This window comes from Sus scrofa, chromosome 6 (assembly GCF_054392235.1).
Source record: "Sus scrofa isolate SSC_HxYL_T2T_F1_AM1 chromosome 6, Sscrofa_HxYL_maternal_Yorkshire_Landrace_v2.0, whole genome shotgun sequence".
Classification (NCBI taxonomy): Eukaryota; Metazoa; Chordata; class Mammalia; order Artiodactyla; family Suidae; genus Sus; species Sus scrofa.
In genome coordinates this window covers 32,181,878-32,196,459 of record NC_139388.1, presented here as the reverse complement: position 1 = coordinate 32,196,459, position 14,582 = coordinate 32,181,878, and the positions used below count along the sequence as shown (strand labels likewise).

At 51.5% G+C, this 14,582-nt stretch overlaps 1 protein-coding gene and 1 long non-coding RNA gene across 22 annotated transcripts in view; one reads left to right on the top strand and one right to left on the bottom strand.

Annotated features, from left to right (window-relative positions):
• The window catches only part of LOC102165609 (uncharacterized), a 54,236-nt gene extending 48,813 nt beyond the window's left edge, over window positions 1–5,423 (bottom strand). For 12 of the 21 annotated variants that reach the window (XR_002344587.2, XR_014805866.1, XR_014805867.1 and 9 more), the window contains exons 1-2: window positions 5,335–5,423; window positions 253–318 (exon numbers count right to left, since the gene is read on the bottom strand). This is a non-coding gene — a long non-coding RNA (uncharacterized LOC102165609). Of the gene's footprint in view, window positions 1–252; window positions 319–5,044 lie in introns of all 21 variants that reach the window. The other 9 variants (XR_014805870.1, XR_014805871.1, XR_014805875.1 and 6 more) reach the window with 2 other exon arrangements.
• Window positions 5,424–7,416: 1,993 nt separating this feature from the next.
• Window positions 7,417–11,041, top strand: IRX5 (iroquois homeobox 5). Its single transcript, XM_021094164.2, has 3 exons — window positions 7,417–7,998; window positions 9,090–9,495; window positions 9,669–11,041. The coding sequence occupies exons 1-3, from the start codon at window positions 7,750–7,752 to the stop codon at window positions 10,466–10,468; spliced, it is 1,455 nt and encodes a 484-aa protein (XP_020949823.2). The 5' UTR covers window positions 7,417–7,749; the 3' UTR covers window positions 10,469–11,041.
• Window positions 11,042–14,582: the final 3,541 nt, after the last annotated feature.

Sequence of the window (14,582 nt, the reverse complement as noted above, 5' to 3'; positions counted from 1 at the left end):
CCACCATCGCAGACCTGATTCTCAGAAAGAAGCTATTTTAAGGGTGCTGAGTATGCCTCGCTGAGATTTCTCAGCTCTTCCAAACACAGCCCATAACCCCAGGAGAAGCAGCTCAAAGGCTCAGCATGGGAAAATCAGATCGTTTCCATACCTCAAATTTAAAGAAACTGCTGTCTATTAGATACAATTCTCATATGTAATCAAGGTGCAGGATTCCAGAGGAAAGTATCTTTTTAAAAGAGATAATATTACCTCCCTATCTTCAGAATCTTCTCCTTCCAACAGCCAGTGCAGTTGCTCCATTATGAACTGTAGACTCTTAAAGAGAAAAACAGCAATAGTTAGCTTCATCTTTCCTACAACCGCTTCCTTCCTTCATTGAATTACAATTTAATTACCAATACTTCAATTGATTTTATTCCTGAATGATATATTTCTCGAAAAGCATACTCCAGCCATTTCCACTAGAGAACATTTAGCATAACCTTCTCAATTAATCAACCATAACCTATTACTGTTGAAAGGACATGTTTTCTTCATATTTTCAAGAGTGGGGAACCCCTCCTCCACCGACCTATTTTATATAAAAGGAGTATGGGTTTTAATACATTAAAATACCATTAATATATAAGAAATAAATATGAATCTTAGTAATAAATTTTGGCTGATAACATACCAAAAAACTCAACCAATGTGCAAATATGTTTAGATTTCTCCTATCTTAATCCTTAGGAGGGAAAAAAAAATCTAATCCTCCCATCTTTTAAATTCAATAGCTTTACATGTGGTCAAAAAATAGAAACAAAAACTAAGCTTAAAAACAAAGAGGAATCGGATGGCTTAACATTTTCTTTATATTTTATCTGTGTGTTTTCTCAGTCGCTGTAACACCAGCTCTTGGTTATACATAAAACCCCACAAGGCCCAGTCAGTGATAGGAGAACACACATATGTTATTTAAAAACAATGATAAACTACTTCCTACAATGTTTAAAAAAAAATCACCTTAACACCTTTGAAAGTATTCACAGAGAAACATTTACGCTACTGCCGGCTGTGTTAGAGTTGCCTTCTATGGAAACAGCTTTTTTTTCTTGGTCATGCAACCATGTTTTTGACTTAATATTCGCTCTCACTAAATCTCTAACACTAAATTCTGCACGATATTTTTTTCTCATAGGCTTTTCTTATCTTCTTGTATTCAGCAGCCCCTGTTTTGATGTGGGGGGACAACTTTGGTGCACACCTGTACACCCATGACTAGACCCACTAAATTTATTCTTAAAAGAACTGGGTAATGAAAATAATCAAAAACTCTAATTTCATACTATTTATACCAAATGATAGTATTATTATAACTATAATTTGGAATCATTTTTTAAAGGAAACATTATTTCCTTTAAAGAATGATTCTATTTCTATAACATATCATAACCACAGTCTTGATTTTTATGAAAAGCATTCAGTTCATAAATTTCATTACCCAATGATATCATTAAAAAATAAATTATTCAGTGCATTTCCGTGAATCAAAAATGTTCCTACTTAAACTTTTGTTTAACGCATTGGTAAAACTTTAATAATAAAAGGCCTCAAGTGACATTCTCTACATTCTGGACTTTGACCATCCCTATTACCAACATAAATACAATGCTCTTTGGGGTTTACTCCACACACAAGCACAACTGGGCAGACACTCACTTCCAGAGGAGCCTGGGGACAGGCAAGAACAAATTTCGGTCAACATTTGGAGGTACCCCAAATGTTGAAAACATCCAAATGTGTTATAGAAGCATCATACTTATAACCTGTGCATAAAATGGAAATGATTCTGTTCAAGGAAAAAACAGACTGGTTAAATACTTTGGGGATATTAGATATGAACAGCTAATCTAATTTTCTCCAAGTTATCACTCTATATTACCACAAATAAACAAGTAAAGGCTGTATCAAGGTGGGAACATCATTAGCATGAGAAAGGGCTAGAAAAATGGATTACGTAAATGACAACTGCTGGAGAAAATTACATTCTTGTCTCCTGAACAAACGTTCAGTGCATCCTCGCTAATAAAGAGTTAAACTTAAACTACATTAGAATATACTGGTTTTCAATTTTGAAGCATCTAAGTTAATTTGCCAACCTAAATTGTTGCTTATGTGTACTTTAGCTATAAAAATACTGCAGATTTATGCAGAAATAAGTCATGAGTATCACACTCCAGAGCAGTGTGTAAAAGCAAACCAGAGTCATTACTGAACCAGAAGAAAAATAATTCCAAGATTTTACATCTTCTTAGAGTTGTATCTGCTGCCAGTCGAGTAAATATTCTCTAAAGAACAGCTAACAGTTATACCCAAAAGATGGTAAAACTACAGGAACCAGCGCAGTGGAGACACTGAAGGGAAATATACAAAGATATTGAGCTATTACCCCACAAAACATCTGTACTGTCTCAGAGGTAACACACTATTACAAAATACGATGCTGTTTTCATTACCTATTTTAAAGAACATGTTTAATTCACTCAGGATTACATGATTTCATTTACTCACATGTTAGCAATTGAAGAACACTGAAATTTTCCCGACGATTTCTATACTGTAAAAATATACTAATAATCACCTGGTGTTATTTATTAAAACAGATGCTAGATTATTAGTTTCTATTTCTACTTCCTTTCTTTTACCATAGCATACCCACTTTGAAAATAATACACAGATAACAGCATTGGGATGCTGATTTTCGCTGCCAGGAAAAAAATCCTGCTGGGGGAGGTGGGGCATAAGTGAAGCAATTCTGGCAAAATTAATGCTCTTATTTTGGTGTCAGCAAACAAATCTAAATAAGTCATTCTCTGATTTGAGTTTACCGTGTAATGCTAGCCAGCTAATTATCTGTAGAGTCAGATGAGTTGTGAGTGTACACCTGGACTCTCGGATCACACGCCTGTGGCCTCCTCCACTTTCATTTCCTTTTTCTACAGTGAGTTTTAATATTAAAACACTCACACATCTTACATGTACACTGATGGACAGCCAGCTTCCAGGAAATCATGGGCTACAAAGAGAGGGGGGGAAATGCTAATGCAATACTTATGTTGAAGGGTATTAGGTGCTGGGTAAGCCGAGGGGTAATATAATCAACAGCATCCATCCTGCTATTGTTTTGGCATTCAGAGATTTGAAGTAAAGGATAGTAATATTATCTTAGTGATCACCTATGTTATGATTCAGCTCCTTAAACTAATAAGAGGCTAAATGCACTATCTTCACTTGCTCATCAATTCAAATTTACAGAAGCATATTTTAGAAGAAATAAAACCGTTTCCTTCTATATCTGGAAATAAAAACAAGGCATTCCATAAACAATGTAGCTAAGTAATTGATGATAAGAAAAAAGAAATGGTTTTAGATCATTAAAACATTCTAGGAGACATTTCAAAAAATGAAGGGACACAAATTTCTGGTATATCTATCTTTTTGTTATATACCTGTTTCTGCACACTAAGCCTACTTCCTCTCCAGAATTTTTTTCCTGAACACGAAAACATTTGCTTAATAATATACTACTTTGGGTTTTTTTTTTCTAAATCAGGAACCATATTCCACCAAGACAGAACACAAAGAAAGCGGACAAAGACATTGCCAAAAAGCCACAAGTAGTATTAATACATGCCAGAACACTTAACAGTGAACTATCATTTCTCTCTAAAACTTCTGCTGCCAAAGTGCTCACAAAATCTGGAAGCTCAAAGACAGGTTTCTAGTGCAATTAAATTCTCCAAAAGCAAAACTGTACAAAAATATGCCACCCTTCTTATGTCACCATTTTATAGACATTTTCTCAGGATCTTAAGATAACGATACACACCTGTGTCAACATTCTCTGGCAAGACAGCCTTATCAATCATAATCCTTTAAGTACACTCCAAAACAGCAAAGCGATATGACAGAAGCAATCTGTTGCCTTTCCTAGCGTCAGTGTTGTGTTTCTCCCACAAGAATGATGAGATCCTTAAAATACAGCAAGATCTACTTTTATGAGTCTTTAAAGTTTTAACTGTAAACAGTTATTACACTAAATAAACAGGGATAACCTCTTTTGCACTTGATTTAAACAATGGCAACTGTACAGCCAGAACTCCAAGAGCAAGCTGGATGGCCACGTCTTAGCAATACAACTGTGGATCTTATTTTAGAGCTTTAAATGTTAAGAGTTATGCATAACAGGATCCGTGCAGACATGACAAACCAATAAACCCTTAGGAAGTTTTAAAATCTGAATGTTTTAAAGTCTTACTTTAAGTATGATCAGGGCATACCTATCCCGAGTGTAAGTTAAAATGTTCAGAAAGACACAATTGCAACAGTAAGCCAAAAAGGAAAACAGTCGTCTTGGTAACCTGGAACCACAGGGAGTTAGCTCCCACCTCTGCTGGGGAGAAAGCTTCAGTGACAAGAAACCAGCTAAACTACTGCTAAAAGCAAGCAGGCTCCCAAACTGGAAAGCTGATGAATAAAGGGGGGGAATGGGAGGAGGGGGGAGATGAGGAAATGTATCCTTACTACTGCGAAGACTAAAAGTTAAAACGTCCTGTTTACCAACAAAAACTTCCAAGCTTTCACATGAAAACGGCGAAAACCCGCCAGATGCTATCTGAATCCCGTCTGCCTGCTAATGATCATCTCTTCCCTTTCACATATTAACACGAGTCTATTTCAGACGCCGGGCGGCCGTGGCCAGCCGAGCAGCAGAGCCATCAATGTGCAAATAAAGCAGAAAATAGAGACATCCTTAAGAAATGAGTCTTAAATTTGACGTAGAGCGGAGGTGACAACCACAGCAACAGAACCATAAATTCTAAATGCTTCAATATCTTTCAGGATTCTCTCCAGTCCCTGACACCAAAAGGAAGACAGTAGAAGAAAATGAGAGGGTGGGAGGGGGTTAGTGTAGTGGGGGGAGTAGCTTAGCGGCCCAGAGTGGCGGGATGATGTAATGAGGTTGTCTGTGTGACAGACTCAGATTCTCGGTGGCACAAACCTCCACGGCTCCATTTCAGAAATCAGCATCCCGTTGGAGAGCCAGCCTAGCGTGTGAAGCCGCCGCGCGTGGATGGAGGGGGCACGCCCACGCCCGCCTGCCCGGGGACCTTCACACCAGAAGAAGCCCGCCCAACATTCACGCAGCCCATGCCCACCAGGCGCCTGGCGGCGCGCGGGGCACCGCCGCGTCCATCCGGTTCACGAGGGGAGGCGGACGCGGCTCCAGGGGCAGGGAGCCTGGCTGCGACTGGGCGGGTACGCGGTGGTATTGGGGAACCCGGGGCTCACCTCTCCGCTGTGGCGCGGGTGCGCAGGCCGCGGACGCTCCCTCGTGGCTGGCGCTAGCCCCCGGCTGGCGGCGCGCGCGGGCCGCTACCGACCGTTAGCGCGAGGGGCTGCGGTGGTGGCGGCTGCGGCGGGGGCGGCGGGCGGAGCCGGGGGCGGCGCTGGGGAGCAGAGGGGCCGCAAGAGGCGGGAGAGACAGGAGCAGGGCGGGGACGCTCCCCTGGGCACTCCCCGCACTACCCGGGAGTAGACTGAGCCTGGGAGGACACTGCCCCTTGGCTGCTTGAGAGGCAGCCAGTGGTCGGTTCTGCACAGTCCCGGCTCGGCCTCGCCTCAGTCACGGCCGGCTCGCTGCCACCTCCGCTGGGCTGTGCGGGCCACCACCGGCGCCGGCTTCCCGTCTCCATGACAATGGGGCGCCGACGCCCCGCCCCGCCCCGCCCCCTCGGCGCACCGACTCAGAAGGAAACGGGCTCACGTCGCTGAAGGGCGGAGCCAGTAGAGGCCAGCGTCCAATCAGCGGTGAAGGCAGGGAGGGCCGGAGCCGGGCGGAATGAGAGGCTGTGAGAGAACGTCCGCCTGAGGGGCGGAGCCTAGGGAAGCTGACGGGGAGGAGTCAATGCGCGTGCGTGGAGTCGAGCAGCTGGGCAAGTGAGAGTGCAGAGTGGGTTTGTGTGCCGGGGCTGGAGTTCAGGAAATAAAGTGAATCTCGCCTGTCAGAGTCATTGTAGGAAATTTGGTGTATAGTCAAACTTCGGCTTGCCTGTGACCCCATTCATTATAGAAGGCCACAAAGTCCTTGATCTGCTGGGTTTCAGCGGAGTGCCCACCACTGTGCCAGCCCCGGTCCGGGTTCACCAGCGCCTGTCTGTCCCAGAGTTCGAGTGCGTCTATGGCTTGTGGAGGCGCGGGGTGGAGAAACAGGCAAAGGGTCTCTTTTGTATTCTGTGTGGCTTCGTGGGCAAGGGCTCGGCCTGTGACTCAATTGTGTGTGTGTGTGTGTGTGTGTGTTTGCCTTGCCAGCGGCTCGCTGAACAGTGGTTGGGTTGGTTAGTGCTCCGCGGAGCGTTAGCAGTGGAGCGTGGGCGGGTGCGAGGGTTCCTGCGAAAGGGAAGGGGACCCGCACCGTCCACCACCACCACCACCGGCCTGGCGGGGCGAGCTGCGGCTGATGCAAAACCCCAAGAAAGAGGCAGCGAGGCATGGTGGGAGGGGGTGTTGTAGAGTCCGGAGACCTGTTCCTGTGTAGCTGCTTCTCCGCCTGACGGCTCTTGCCCACTACCTCTCTGGAGAAAGGCTACCCTCTTAGTACCGGGTCCCCAGTGTCTGACCCTCGCTGTTTGGCAGGGAATTGGTGGAAGGGAGCCCGGGCTGAAGCCGTCCAAGGCCTGTTTCTCGCCCACCTGCTGCTGCTGGCGGAGGGGGACAGTCCACCCTGGACTTCCTGCGTCCTGGACTCTGGCATTCATACGACTCTCCTAGGGGCCCTAATTACGGATCTACAACTCGCTCTCGGGTCCCCTCGCTTGGGGTAAAAGCTAGGGGAGGGTGGGTAGCAATCCGCCTTGGAGCCCAGTCTCCTGGCTAACAAGAAATCCGCTAACTCCGCGATTTACTGTGGCGTAGAGAGCAGAGCGTTCACTGGCGCGCAGTCCGCGGCGTCGTTCCCTTTGTGCTTCGGTACAGGCGGACAGGCCACCAGGGCCTGCCTTGCGTCGGAACCGCCGCTCCACCCCGACTTAGAAGGGGACGAAAGTTGGAAGAGATCCGCGCGCCTTGGTTGTGATTGTCATCCTGGGGCCGGCGCTCGAGAGTCTAAGTCAGAGAGAGAGAGGGAGAGACCGTGGAGGGGAGGGGGGCATAAGAGGAGGGGGGAAAGGAGGGCCGTGGCGGAGAGGCGGGCGCGAGGGAGGGGCGAGGGGAGAGCCAGCGAGCGGGAGAGGGAGCCGGGGAGGAAGAGGGAGAGGGCGAGGCGCGCCTGGCGGCCGGGTTGGCTGCGGCGGCCCAGAGGCTCCTGCCAGTCCTCCCACCGACTACACCCCGGGAAGGAGGAGCTTCAGGCGCGCACAAGGCGTCAGAATCCTCAATTTCCAACTTAGCATCTTGGCAGGACCTTTGCGAAGCCAAAAGCAGAGCCCCCCAGTGCAAAGAGCGAGGGGGAAAAAGAGAAAGCAGCAAGGGAGGGGGGAAACCCTGCTGGGGCGAGCGAGGCGCGCAGAGGAGCGGGTTCGGCGGTCGCAGCCGGAGGCGCGCGGGAAGCCAGCGAGGAGGCTCTGCGGGCCGGAGCCCGGGAACCGGGGCCCGAGGAGCGGCGGCCCGGGGCAGCCGGAGACCAGGTGCCCGCCCGCTCGCCCTCGCAGGGCGCCGCCCGGCTCGTTGGCGGCCGCGGCGCGGAGCGCCCCATGCCCGTGTGTGGCCATGTCCTATCCGCAGGGCTACTTGTACCAGCCGTCCGCCTCGCTGGCGCTCTACTCGTGCCCGGCGTACAGCACCAGCGTCATCTCGGGGCCCCGCACGGATGAGCTCGGCCGCTCGTCGTCGGGCTCCGCGTTCTCGCCCTACGCCGGCTCCACCGCCTTCACGGCGCCCTCGCCGGGCTACAACTCGCACCTCCAGTACGGCGCCGACCCCGCGGCGGCGGCGGCCGCCGCCTTCTCTTCGTACGTGGTGAGTAAGCAGGAGTTGGGGAGGGCGAGGGCAGCTGGGGCCGCGCGGGGAGGGCGGGGGCTTCGGGGACACTGGTCTCGGCTCCGCGGCGGACCGCCCCTCCAAGCCTCGCGGCCCCTGCAAACTTGGGCGATTGTCTCGCTCGGCTTCGCCCGGGCCTCGGGCTCAGGGATTGTTCAGAAAGGAGAGTCGCGTCTTGCTGGGATCGCTGAGTTGGCGGAAAGGGTTTTGGGGGAGAGGTCGCTGCAGTTAAAGAGCAACATTTGATTCAAACGTGAGCTCCAGGCCGCCCTGCACACTTTACTTCATTTTTTTTTTTTTTTTTTTTAGTTTTGCCATTTGGGGAAAGTAGTTCAAAAGAAATAGATCCGAAATCTGAACAGAAGCGTGCTAAATCTGTGTAAATGTGTTTGGCCTCGCCTTTAATTAGTCCTCCAAAATGTTGCAAATCCGTAATCCTATCTTCGCAATCCGATTTAGAGGTATTAAATTTCTGAAAAGTCGGCCGAGCTGCGGTGCATCCGGGATTTTTTCGGCCGGGTGCACTTTCTGGAGAAGAACCGCGGCTTCGGCTTGGGGTAACACTTTTGGAGGGGCGGGAGTGCCGGATCAAGGCATAGCTTTTCGTTTGCCTTTCTCTGCAAGGGAGAAAAAATTCCATTACTTCCTTTGCTCACCCTTCTTCTCCTAACGCGCAGCCACTTGGGCGCCGAGCGCAGGGTCGCCGGCCGTTGCTCAGACCTCTCGCTGGGCGGAGGGCCTGGCCGCGGTGGCGGGATCTGCGCACGGGGACCGCACTGCGGGGGGGCGGACGTACTCAGGCAGACAGGGGCCTACCGTGTGCCGCCAAGGCCAGGACAGCTCCAAGCGCCCCCAAGGACTGGCCTCAGGAGTTGGCGCCCCCTCTTCCTTCTGAGGGGGAGGAGTGGTTGCCCCCAGGGTCTAAGCCCTCCAGCCCTACCCCAGGGGAAGCCAGAGTGCTGGCCTCGAAGCCCGAAGACCCCTGGGCTCAGCGAAAGTGCGTCTTGGTCGCCCAGGTGGCCCCGAGGACCACGGCCCACTCTCACTTTCTCTCTGCCCGTTCCTGGCAGGGCTCTCCTTACGACCACACTCCGGGCATGGCAGGCTCCTTGGGGTACCACCCGTACGCGGCGCCCCTGGGCTCATACCCGTACGGGGACCCCGCTTACCGGAAGAACGCCACCCGAGACGCCACCGCTACGCTCAAGGCCTGGCTGAACGAGCACCGCAAGAACCCCTACCCCACCAAGGGCGAGAAGATCATGCTGGCCATCATCACCAAGATGACCCTCACCCAGGTGTCCACCTGGTTCGCCAACGCGCGTCGGCGCCTCAAGAAGGAGAACAAGATGACGTGGACGCCGCGGAACCGCAGCGAGGACGAGGAGGAGGAGGAGAACATTGATCTGGAGAAGAACGACGAAGATGAGCCCCAGAAGCCCGAGGACAAGGGCGACCCCGAGGGCCCCGAAGCAGGTTGGTGGACACGGGAAAGGGTGCGTTGAGCACGAGTAAGAAGCAAAAGGGGGGCCTGGAGAGAGGGTGCACAGGGCCTGGAGGTTGGGAGCAGGGGTCATTGCCTTTGCGATCGGGGCCCTGGGCCCGCTGCCCGGCCTCGGCGCTTCTCACCGCCTGGGTTTCCCCCGCAGGAGGAGCAGAGCAGAAAGCGGCTTCGGGCTGCGAACGGCTGCAGGGGCCGCCCACCCCCGCCGGCAAAGAGACCGAGGGCAGCCTCAGCGACTCGGATTTTAAGGAGCCGCCATCCGAGGGCCGCCTGGACGCGCTGCCTGGGCCCCCCCGCGCCGGCGGGCCCTCCCCGGCTGGGCCTGCGGCAGCTCGGCTGACCGAGGACCCGGCCCCTCACTACCCCACCGGCGCGCCGGCACCCGGCCCACACCCAGCCGCGGGAGAGCTGCCCCCCGGTCCCGGAGGGCCCTCGGTCATACACTCGCCGCCACCGCCGCCGCCGCCGCAGGCGGTGCTCGCCAAGCCCAAACTGTGGTCTCTGGCCGAGATCGCCACATCCTCGGACAAGGTCAAGGACGGGGGCGGCGGGAATGAGGGCTCCCCATGCCCACCGTGCCCCGGGCCGGTGGCCGGGCAAGCCCTAGGAAGCAGCCGTGCATCGCCGGCACCCGCGCCATCGCGCTCACCCTCGGCGCAGTGCCCCTTTCCAGGCGGGACGGTGCTGTCTCGGCCTCTCTACTACACGGCGCCCTTCTATCCCGGCTACACGAACTATGGCTCCTTCGGACACCTTCACGGCCACCCGGGGCCCGGCCCAGGCCCCACAACGGGTCCGGGCTCGCATTTCAATGGATTAAACCAGACCGTGTTGAACCGAGCGGACGCTTTGGCTAAAGACCCGAAAATGTTGCGGAGCCAGTCCCAGCTAGACCTGTGCAAAGACTCTCCCTATGAATTGAAGAAAGGTATGTCCGACATTTAACGCGGGCTGCGTCGGTCCTGGACTTTCCTAATTTATTAAAAAACATGGCCTTGGCAGTTATTTTTCCATCAACATGAGAGAAAAGCAAAACTATCCCTCCTACTAAAAAGTTTATAGTTCATGGAGATGGATGACATAAAAATGTAAACATCTCCACACACACACACACACACACACACACACACACACACACAAATGTCTTAACCAACCTAAAAGAAAAATTTAAAAAAGGATTTGTATTAAATCTTATTCTGTATATTTAATGTAGCATTTTTGTATTTAAATTGATAATTCAATATCTTTGAAGTAAATTATGAAATTAAGACACCTGTACAGGCATTTAATGTTTTTTTGTAATATAAATATATACATTTGTGTTTCCCCCCAAACTGTTTCATAGTTTAAAGATACAAGTTTAATTTAATTTTTTACACCTATTGATTTTTCTGGGTATGAGCTAAAGTATTATTACGGAAAAGAAACAGGTTATACTCTTAGATTTAAAAAGTAAAAGAAAACTGCAGCCGCCTTTGTAAAATGCAAAATATTTAATTAAAAGAGATTTTAACATAACCAGAGCCACTCATTACTTTGTAGAAGCCTCAATAAACTGTCCATCGCCCTGGACAAAAGGTGCAAACTGCAACTTTTTTTCAAAGTGGGGAATGAAAGCTTCCACCGAACCTAGTGTGCCAGCGGGGAAACCGTAATTAGGCATCCAGCCCCGGGGAACCTGGCCCTGCCGGGAATGCAGATTTGGATCACTGATGCAGGCTGCTGGGGGGGAGATTGGACCCTGGAGGAGGGAGGAGAGAGACCCAAGTGTGTGCCCAGAAGGGAGAAGAGATGGCAAAGCCGGCTAGAGACATGCACCACCCGAGCTCCATCGCTTAACCTAATTACTTCCAATCAGTGTCGTGTTTTATGCAAAGCAATCAGCTGGTGAACTTTGCTAATGAGTTCGATTTTATGCCGGATTTAGCCCTTATTACTATTTCAAAGGTGCTCTGGGCTAATGCGGGCGGGGAGCGTTCGGGGATGCCAAGGAGAAGGCCTTCCCAGTCACTGTCTTTTTCTACTCCTTCAAAACTGGGCATTGATCTCTTTGCTGGATTTGATTAAATTAGCAAATGTTCCATCCGCGACTGTGCGGGTGGTAGGCAGCGGGGTAGATCCCCGCGCAGCCGCGGGGCTGGGGCCGCGGGACCAGTGAGGGGACGGTTCCCCCCTTTCACAGGTAGGTGTCACACTTGTCCTGAATTACAAGCCTGCACTTTGCAGAGTCGGAGACTGGAGAGTGGGCGGAAGGAAGTGAGGGAGGGAGCGCCACAGGCGCTTGGTGGAAGCGAGGGGAGTCCCAAATCGATCATCACAGCCCCCCACCCCACCCCCACGGACCCCATTTTGGACAAGGGGCCTTCAAAAGTTCGAGGACATTTGCCTAGATAATGAGGCCATTGTGGACTTGATCAGGCATGTCGTCGCTTTAGCACTTTTCCTATCTCGGATTCAAGAGTCCGAGGAGCTACGAAAGTAATTTTGAGGTTTTATTTTCTCCGTTTAACCCCGCATATTTCATCTCAAAATGAAAAGTCAGGTTGCCTCGCACTCCCAAATGAGGAAGAGATACCTCTCTGTGCCCGAGGCCCGCCAGCACTGTCGGTACGCAGGTCTCCATTTTGCGCGGGAGATGTGGCATCACGGACGTGTGGAATTTCGTGGGAAAATTTCAGTGGTCGGGGGAGGGGAGGGTTTACAGCAGAAACATACCCCAGCGAGGGGAATTAATTTGCTCTATTAAACCCAAGACTGAGACCAGAGAGAATGTGTTTGCACATAACACTGGTTTAATTAGGCTAAATCAAAACGCACATATTTGCATTTCTACTCAGGACAACTTTAACCCTACTTGGTTTTTTAAACACAGCCCCAACTTTCACCGAGTTTTTACTTTTGCTACTTTTAAATTTTTAACCTGCAAAGGGCTTCTTTACCTTATTCGACTTTAAACAAGTTTGAAAGCGACATTGTCCAGATGTTTTTCGCGAACAGCAGTCGACTTCAGAGTTTAAATTAGTGAGAAAATTCACGCAGAGAAAATGGTTTCAAAGCTGGAAGTGTGAATGATTAAATATGCATGAGACGATCGTATTTTATTTTGTCCCTTTAATTATAAATGATTTTTTTAAACAATTGAATTCCAGAGATGATTTGCCCTATCCCCCGCGCCCAATCCCTCCTCCATCCACCCCCCGCCCCCAACAGCCCGGCTCACAATCAGCTTTTGCCCCCCTGTTGAATATGCAGCCCCAGGAGTCATCTTCTTTTCTAAAAAACTCAAAATGGGCCAGTCCCCTTCTCTTAAGAGACAGTTTAAGGACATCAACTCTGCGGGGTTTGGAAGCACTGGCCCTAAACCCTGCCCAACGATTTTAAAAAGAAAATTACAGGCCTCCTTGTGTTCCTGGGAATATGCAAATGGCGCGGCTCGGGCCTCCCGGGTTCGGTTGCAAAGGCTCGGGGGCTGGGAGCCGATTGCCCGCGGGGCTGCCTGGGAATGGGAACCGCACACCAGGGAGCCCGCGGCGTTTCTTCCCAACGAGGGGCTGAGCGAGGCGTCTCCCGGCTGGGCAGCGAAACCGCCAGAGGCTGCCCCCAGCCTGCATCCCTCCTGTCCTTGGCCTCTGCAGGGTCTAGGGTTTTCTTTGCGTACTCCTAAATACAAGCCCCAAATTAAGTTTAGGGTTTTCTCCTTTGCAGAGCTGGGTTTCACTAGCCAGTAATTTTCTAGTATCTAGAGACTTTAATGTTTGGGGCGGCCTGCCGAGCAGATCGAGGTACGTGCCTATAGGAAATGCCTCCTGTGTCTAATCCCAGAAGTTGTTCCGTGTCTGTAAGGTCCCAAGTCCCTCCTCGAACCTCCAAGGCTCTGCTTGGGTGCATCTTGGGCCGAGTCCAGGGCGATGCGCCTTGCAAGGGGCGCCGGGGGAAATCGTCCGTCCAGGATTGGGGTTTGTTCGAAGACTGGAACTGCGTCTCGGATGTTATGCGAGACAGCGCCTAAGACACCTCGGTGCTGGGGCTGCGCGGGCATTTGCCACCTGCGCTTGGCTGCACTCGTTTCAGCCCCTAAGCGGAGCCTAGCTTGGCACTTAGGAACTGAATCACTAGTCGCTGAATCCTTGGCGACGGAGACCCGAGAGCCACCGAGTAGAGTCCGTGCAGTAAGTCCACCCGAGGCAGCGCCAAACTGGGAGCCGGCTGGGTTTCTTCCCTTACCCCTCTGTGCAGGGCCCAACCAGTTTCTGGGATTTGGGGTGAGAAGCCAACAACCCAGTCAATCCCTGAGGGCGCATACTTGGGCACTGAGGTGAGGCTGCGGAAGGGGCCATTTCCCTTCCGGCTCCACGGATCCGATCGAGGTGCCAGGGCGGAAGTGTTGCTCCCGGCCCTGGGTGAGGGGCCTTCATTGAGGCCTCCAGGTTTGCAAACCCCTCGGGGTCTTTCATTCCCGGTGATGTGCGCAGCTCTTGGAGTCTGGAAGGTTGGGGGCTGCGGGATGGGATGGGGTGGTCGGGCATGCAGTTTCCGAACTGACCGTACCTCCCAGCCCACCTGTCCCGCATAATAAGCTGCCAGCTCGGGCAGAGGCACAGAATAGCGCGCTGCAAAGCGCCCAAAGTGAAAGGAATGTGATTGCGTTCCCAAGAGGGAGCCGGAGGAGGATGCAGTTTAGGAAGGGCGCCGCCTACTGGTCCCTGGGCGCCACGCGGCTCACTGAGAGGAGGAGTTGGGAGAAACCCGGCTATGCCCCCAACCCACAGCCTGTTCTGATCCCCAAGAGGGCCAAACGTAAACTGTTTCGCCACCCCAATCTCTGAGGCCTGGGACCCAGGACCGAGTTAACATCGAGGATTCGGAAAGCGGAGCCTACAGATTCCCGCCATGGCTTGGGCACAGTGTCGAAAACAAGGCGGCCGGCAAATGAGAAACGTGCCGGCGGCTGGAGCAGTCTGCGGGTGGGGGCCGCAGCCTGCGGGTGGGGGCCGCAGCCATTCGAAGCCCAAGGAGTGTCGACGCTGCCGCTCCGCTTCAGGTGCATGCATTCCGTTTC